Here is a 7,467-nt window from a genome sequence, read left to right on the forward strand (position 1 = left end):
GATGGAGCTCTGAACTTCATGCATGCTCGGCAGGCTCTTCCTGAGTTATGTGCCCAGCTCCCCAAATCGGCTGAGTTAGAACAGTCTTAGCGAAGGTGTTATTTCTCCTATGGCAACCCTGCCCCCATGGAAACATTCATTTTAAGATGGATATTGAACCTAGAGCCCCTGTGAATACTGGGCAAGTGGTTTGCCTCTGAGCTGATGCCCTCCAAGGCTTCCCCAAACCGGTTTTAGGACAGCAGTTGTGGAAATAGCCAAGTTTGGAGATCTCGACTAAGTCTTACCAGGTAGGGGGTAACTGGAAGCTTCTGGAAGAGAATGAATTTCTTGTTTGTTTGTTTTTGTTTTTAGAGACGAGGTTTCTTTGTGTAGCCCTAGTTGTCCTGGAACTAGCTTTGTAGAACAGGCTAGGCTCTAACTTAGAGATCTGCCTGCCTCTGCCACCCAAGTGCTGGGATTAAAGGCGTACGCCACTGCCCGGCAAGAACATATTTTTACAAATAGAAGTAAAGTTCTAGTCACAGCCCCCATTCAGAATTTCTCTGCTCTCTCATATTTAAACAGGACAAAAGGAGACTGCTTGTGCTGTTGTTTGCTTCCTCTCTCCTAACTCATCTTGGTTTTACTGCGTTCTGTCAAAATCCGGTCTTCTAGAAATGGCCTATTTTACTAACTGCTCAATTGCCACCTGCTTACATGGCTAAGGTAATAAAGGTTTCTTTGGTCAGTTTGTGGCATCTACAGTTTGATTCTCTTGGCCACCCTGTGACACTTGCCTGGGAAACTGGCTAGAAGGATGATCTTCTTTCTGCTGCTGTCTTGCAGCCACAGGGGTGGACAAGCATCTCCCTTGGCCTTATCTGAGGGGATGGCTCAGGTGGCCTCCTCCAGGCTACTTCCTTTATCCCCCAGCCTCCTGTGGTTTGACAGCAGTAACATTTGAGAATGAGAAGCATATGAAGGTTTAGGTAGAATTAGTATTTGGGAAAAAAACAAAAACAAAAAACCTTTCCTGGCTTGCTTTGCTTTGTTTATGATTTCACTGGGGTTTGAAAGATCACTTAATTTTTTTCTTTTTTTTTATTGTTTGTATTAAGCTATATATTTTTCTCAACTCCCCTCACTTCCTCCCCTCTCCCATTCTACCCTCTCCTGTGACCAGATTTACTCAGGAGATCTTGTCTTTCACCTTCCTATGTAGATCCATGTATGTCTCTCTTAGGATCCTCTTTGTTGTCTAGGTTCTCTGGGACTGTGGCCTGTAGGCTGGTTTTTCTTTGCTTTATGAGTGAGTGCATACTACATTTGTTTTTCTGGGTCTGGGTTATCTCACTCAATATGTGTTTTATAGATCCAACCATTTGCTTGCAAATTTCAAGATGTCATTATTTTTTACCACTGTGTAGTACTCCATTGTGTAAATGTACCACATTTTCTTTAACCATTCTTCGGTCGAGGGGCACCAAGGTTTCCATGTTCTGGCTATGACAAACAATGCTGCTGTGGACATAGTTGAGCACATGTCTTTGTGGTATGATTGAGCATCTTTTGGGTATATACCCAACAGCAGTATTGCTGGGTCTTGAGATAGATTGATTCCCAATTTTTTGAGAAATTGCCATACTGATTTCCAAAGGGGCTGTACCAGTTTGCACTCCCACCAGCAATGCAGGAATGTTCCCCTTACCCCACATCCTCTCCAACATAAGCTGTCATCAGTGGTTTTGATCTTGGCCATTCTGACAGGTGTAAGATAGAATCTTAGAGTTGTTTTGATTTGCATTTCTCTGATGGCTAAGGATGTTGAACATTTCCTTAAGTGTCTCTCAGCCCTTGAGATTTGTTTGTTTAGGTTTGTAACCCATTTTTATTGGATTATTTTTTCTTTGGATGTCAAGTTTCTAGAGTTGTTCTTATATTTTGAAGATCAGACCTCTGTCCGATGTGGATGAAGATCTTTTCCCATTCTGTAGGCTGTTGTTTTGTCTTGTTGACTATGTTCTTTACTTTACAGAAGATTCTCAGTTTCAGGAGGTCCCATTTATTAATTGTTGTTCTCAGTGTCTGTGCTATTGGGGTTATATTTAGGAAGTGGTCCCCTGTGCCAATGCATTCAAGTGTACTTCCCACTTTCTCCTCTATGAGGTTCAGTGTGGTTGTTTTATGTTAAGGTCTTTGATTCATTTGGACTTGAGTTTTGTGCATGGCAATAGATATGGATTTATTTTTATTCTTCTACATGTTAACATCCAGTTATTGCAGCACCATTTGTTGAATATGCTTTCTTTTTTCCATTTTATATTTTTAGCTTCTTTGTCAAAAAATCAGGTGTTCACAGTATGTGGATTGATACCCAAGTCTTTGGTTCGATTCCATTGGTCCTCCTATCTGTTCTTATGCCAATACCAGGCTGTTTTCAGTACTGTAGCTCTATAGTAGAGTTTGAAGTTCGGGATTGTGATACCTCCAGAAGTTCTTTTGTTGTACAGGATTGTTTTGGATATCCTGGGTCTTTTATTTTTCTATATGAAGTTGAATATTGTTCTTTCAAGGTCTGTGAATTTTGCTGAGATTTTGATGGGCATTGAATTGAATCTGTAGATTGCTTTTGGTAAAATTGCCATTTTTACTATGTTAACTCTACCTACCCAAAAGAATGGGAGAGAAAGATCACTTAATTTTTAAAATGTTTATACATATGGGTGTTTTGTCTGCATGTCTGTCTGTGCACCACGTGCATGCAGTGCCTGGGACAGCCAGGAGAGGGCCTCAGATCCCCTGGAACTGGAGTCACAACAGTTGGTGACCATGTGGGGCCAGGAATTGAACCGTGGTCTTCTGGAGGAGCAGCCAGTGCTCTTAATCTACTAATCCTGGAAAGACAGCTTTGTGAGAGTTAGATATTATGCTGATTTATCTGGAAGTTTCCAATGGAACCCAGGCTGAGGGTCAGTAAGGAAGGGCAGGCCACGCTCCACACAACTCTGTGCCTGAGAGAAGCTCCAGATTGGTTACTTTTCCTATTGCTGTCACAAAATACCTGACAAGGAAGGAACCCCTGGCTCACGGGTTGGGGGTACAGCCCATCACTGCAGGGAGGCCGTGGGAGCAAGGACTGGAGGCTGCTGGCCACACTGTGTCCACAGACAGGAAGCAGAGAGCACGGAGAGCTGGCGCTCAGCGCACTTTCTCCTTTTACTCAGTCCAGCTGTGTCAGGTGTCTTCCCTCCTCAGCTAACACAGTCCAGAGCTTGTCACGAGCTTGCCCAGAGGTCCGACATAAATTCATTGAGATGTCATGCTGTATGCTAGAAATGGAATTTGTGTGCTGATTAAAACTAGAATGTTTGCAACACTAAAATGACCCAGGACCATTTTGCTATGTGTTTGCTAACATCAAATCCTGTGGTTATAAAAGGTTATGAACCATTGCAAATGAATCCTAGGTTTATTCCCGAATCTCCCCGGTGGCTGATATCCCAGAGGAGATTTGAAGAGGCAGAACAGATCATCCAGAAAGCCGCAAAGATGAACAGCATCGTGGCCCCGGCAGTGATATTCGATCCTCTGGAGGTGAGTGAGCGCGTGTGGGTAGACACCTCCTTCAGAGATCAGCTCTGCAGTCTTTCTTTTATGGAGTTTAATGCAACTCACTATTTGTTAAGTGCTCACAAGGCACCAGGAACTGCACTGGGTATCAGGGATGTGATCGTGGTTACATTCTCAGATAAAATCTTGGGAGGCATGGTACTGCACACCTGTGGTCCAGCCTTCTCAGGAGGTGAAGGCCTGAGACTTCTTACGTCTAGGCACTTAGGGTCAGCTTGAGTAACATAGTAAGATGCTACCTCTCTTACTAAAAATATGCCTAAAGGATTATTTATAAATTAAAAACAACTTTAGGCATTTGTTGTATTTTGTTCTTTTTGTTTGTTTGTTTGTTTTGTTTTTTTGAGACAAGATTTCTCTGTGTATCTCTGGCTGTCCTGGAACTTGCTCTGTAGACCAGGATGGCCTCGAACTCACAGAGATCCGCCTGCCTCTGCTTCCTGAGTGCTGGGATTAAAGGCATGTGCTACCACTGCCTAACTTGTGTGTTTCATTTTGTTTTGTTTTCATTTGTTTCAGTTCATAAGCACAGTTGTTAGTTGGCAGTTTTATTTCCTTAGTACCTAATTTGTGTGATTCCTTGTGAATTCTGGATATTAACCCATTGTCTGCACTGTCACTGGTAAAGAATTTCTCTCAATTCTATCAAATACTTGTTCTATGATCGTTTGCTGTGTGAAAACTTTTAATTGCACATTGTCCTATCTGCTGGTATTTGGGGATTCTCCTCTGCTGGTAAGGCTCTGTTCTTCCTTACCCCAATATATAGAAGAGTATTTAAGGTTTTTTTTTAGAAGTTTTAGTATTTCCAGTTTTAAATTAAGACCTTTTGTCCAGTTTGACTTGATTTTTGAAGAGGTAAAAGATAGGAAACTGATTTTATTGTTTGCAGGTGGAGATCCAGCTTGTCAGCATCATTTGCTGACCAGGCTATCTTTCTGTTTTGCAAGTTTCCAGTTTGTGTTGGCATTTGTGCCTAACCATTGCAAAGTTACATACTGATGATTTTTATAACGTAAAACATATATAACATAAAACATATAACCTATCTATTGGTTCTTTGGGACTGTCACATCATGCACCCCAATCCTACTCATCTCCCAGCCTTTCCATGTCCACCCTTCACCCCTGTATCCTTCTCCCCAAAAGAAGAAAAACAAATCCATATCCTTCCTCCATCTTTCCCACCTCTCCAGCACATATTCCTTTGTCATAGTGGCCTTGGGCACCGCAGTGTGTCACACAGTATCCCTTTTGCTCAAATAGCTTTTCCTGCAAGTGTTCATTGCAATGAGCTGTTGGCCATTGAACCCCATCAGCACTGGACCATCACTGAACCCCATTAGATGTCTGATACCGCCCTGAGTCATGGAGGTCCTGCAGCTATGCTTCAACAGCTCGTAGATGGGGTAGACGTAGCAGTGGACCAACTCAAAGCCCTGGATGTATGCCAGGGTGGTAGTTGTGTTGGTCAGTCTGGGCTTCCACCTCTCCTGCACCCATGCCCTAGGAGACAGCTCTCCTGCTCCAGTGCCCAGGGCTGTGGCCAGCTCTCCCATGAGGGGTGGCTTGTGAGGGTTAGAGCCAGTTCTCCTTAGGCCAGTGAGGGGCAGGGCCAGCTCAGCACAGCTCTTAGACCTCCACATGGTCCTGGGTGGCAGAGAAGACCCTGGGCATCCTCATGGTCATTGCCCTCAGCCACAGATCAGGACTGAACAACACTGTGGACTCAGGCAACAGTGCAGATCACCCAGATCAGGATGGCCCCAGCGGAAGCATGGCCCTTGGACATCAACACGGCCTCCATGGTGGTCCAAACCACAGGCATCCATCTAGCCCTTGGTGGAAACACGGGCCATGTACATCAACACAGACTCCAACTGTAGCTGAACCACGAACCCAGACTTGGTCCTCGGGTGCAGCCCAGGCCAGAAGTTACCTTGGCCTCCGGTGGCAGCACAGGCCCCTCTGATCAGTAAGGCCCCAGAAGCAGCATTGCCCTTGGACAGTAACATGATTGCAAGTGGTGGCCCAGACCTCAGGCCTCCACCTGGCCTGGCCTTCGATGGTAACACAGGCTACAGACATCAACATAGACCCTGATTGCAGAGGGCCATGGACCCAGACATGTCTGTTGGTGGCAGCAAGGACATCACATGGTCTCGGGTGGTCACACACACAGGCATTCACGTCAGCCTGCCCTCACTGTCTTCCCGTCTTCAGTTTCGCCTCTCTCCACAGCACGTGGACCACTCTGCTCATCTCTCCAAACATTTTCCCACAGTTTGCTCATGGTAGGGACACTTGCTGTATGGCACCCACAGCAGGCCTCTTAGGCTGATGGCTTTGAAATACTCACCGTACTTGGAAAACGTACACCTGAGGGCTGGTCGACCCTCGATTCCCACTGTATTTTGAATTACACCAAGGCCTGCTAGAAGAGCAGTACATGTCTTCGGTTGTTGTGTCATCCACGTCCTCAATGCCCAAGAGCACGGGCTCAAGGCTCTGCTCCTGAAGGCAGGCGGCCATGTGGAAATGCTGATATACCATGGGGTTTACTCATATTGTGACAGTGAGGGCTTTTGGGGTGTCAGGTTAGGCTGGTTCCTGGAGACGAGAAAGCTGAGACAGAGCCCACACGCAAAACTGTAGGAGGCAAGCGCAGTTGATGCAAAGGGAAGTAATGACAGAGGAAGGAGGCTAAGAACCCCAAGGAGCAGATGCTACATGGCAGCCGTACACAGAAAGATAGTGGGGTGGCCAAAGCCTGAAGAGGCAAGTTCACACTTGGAGGATGGTGAGATTAGCATGGATGAGCAGAGAAGTCGGTGAGATTAACACAGATGAGCAGAGAGGTCAGGGTACCGCTGGCCGGATGAAGGAGAGGACCCTCAAGGCCTTGGTGGCTGCATCAATGTTATGCATGATGTATGCTAGGGCCTGCACTACTGGCTTCACCAGCAAGCAGAACTCTGTGGGGGATGGTGGACATGTCAGTGATAGACCCCAAGGACTTCAATCATCCCTGCTTATCAGGAACCTTTCCAGAAGCAGCTACCTTGGCCATGGCTGGAATCTTCATTTCAGTGGCCACGAACCCAGACTCTCAGAGGGCTACCTGGACAAAGCATCCTTAATTTTTGCTGTTTGAATTCAAAAGTTCATCCCAGTCCCTAGTACACTTAGACACAAAAAGGACGTTGTCATAAATAATGCTTCTGCCTTTCAGGGCCATGTGTGTATTAGTGTTTATCAGATGGAAAGTTTCATTTCTATCTTCAAGAAATGCAATGTGACAGTGTGGTTATGGAGGTAATATCTACATCATAAAATTGACATGAACAAAAGAAGAATGAAGTCCAGAAGCACAAACCCCTGGATGGGTCCTTTCTTCTGCTTCCTGTGATGTGCATCTGTCTTGAACTAGACACACCCACTAAGGGAAATGGATCCCTTGATTTCCTAGCCCTGACAGCTCCCCTGCCCACCACCCGCTAGGACCCTGTGTAGGAGTGTCTGCACCAGCCAGTGCAGCCTTCTTAGAAAGCTGGTGAAGAGACCATGAGGTACAAGGCAGTCTGCCTGACTCACGTGATGCTCGTGGTAGCCACTGCTAGGGCTCTAGCCATGAGCTTCATTTTTCAGGAAAGGAGATGGAAGCACAGAGAAATGACTTGCCAGAGATCACACTGCTACTGAGCTGTGGTTTTTCCTGGGTTTCTCTGGGATCGAGTGTATGCTCTAATGAATGGCAGTTTTCCATTTATGTCGAGGTTATGCCGTTAACTTGGACAGGAAGCCATGTAGTCTCATCATCTTTTTTTTTTTTTTTGGTTTTTTTTTTTTTTTTTT

At 45.4% G+C, this 7,467-nt stretch overlaps 1 protein-coding gene across 1 annotated transcript in view; it reads left to right on the top strand.

Annotated features, from left to right (window-relative positions):
* The window catches only part of LOC101985696 (solute carrier family 22 member 4), a 65,114-nt gene that overhangs the window by 40,318 nt on the left and 17,329 nt on the right, over window positions 1-7,467 (top strand). Inside the window, exon 5 of the mRNA XM_005350083.3 lies at window positions 3,450-3,576. Within this exon, the coding sequence (XP_005350140.1) occupies window positions 3,450-3,576 (127 nt within the window). The remainder of the gene's footprint in view (window positions 1-3,449; window positions 3,577-7,467) is intronic.

The sequence above is a fragment of the Microtus ochrogaster genome, chromosome 7 (assembly GCF_000317375.1).
Source record: "Microtus ochrogaster isolate Prairie Vole_2 chromosome 7, MicOch1.0, whole genome shotgun sequence".
Taxonomy (NCBI): Eukaryota; Metazoa; Chordata; class Mammalia; order Rodentia; family Cricetidae; genus Microtus; species Microtus ochrogaster.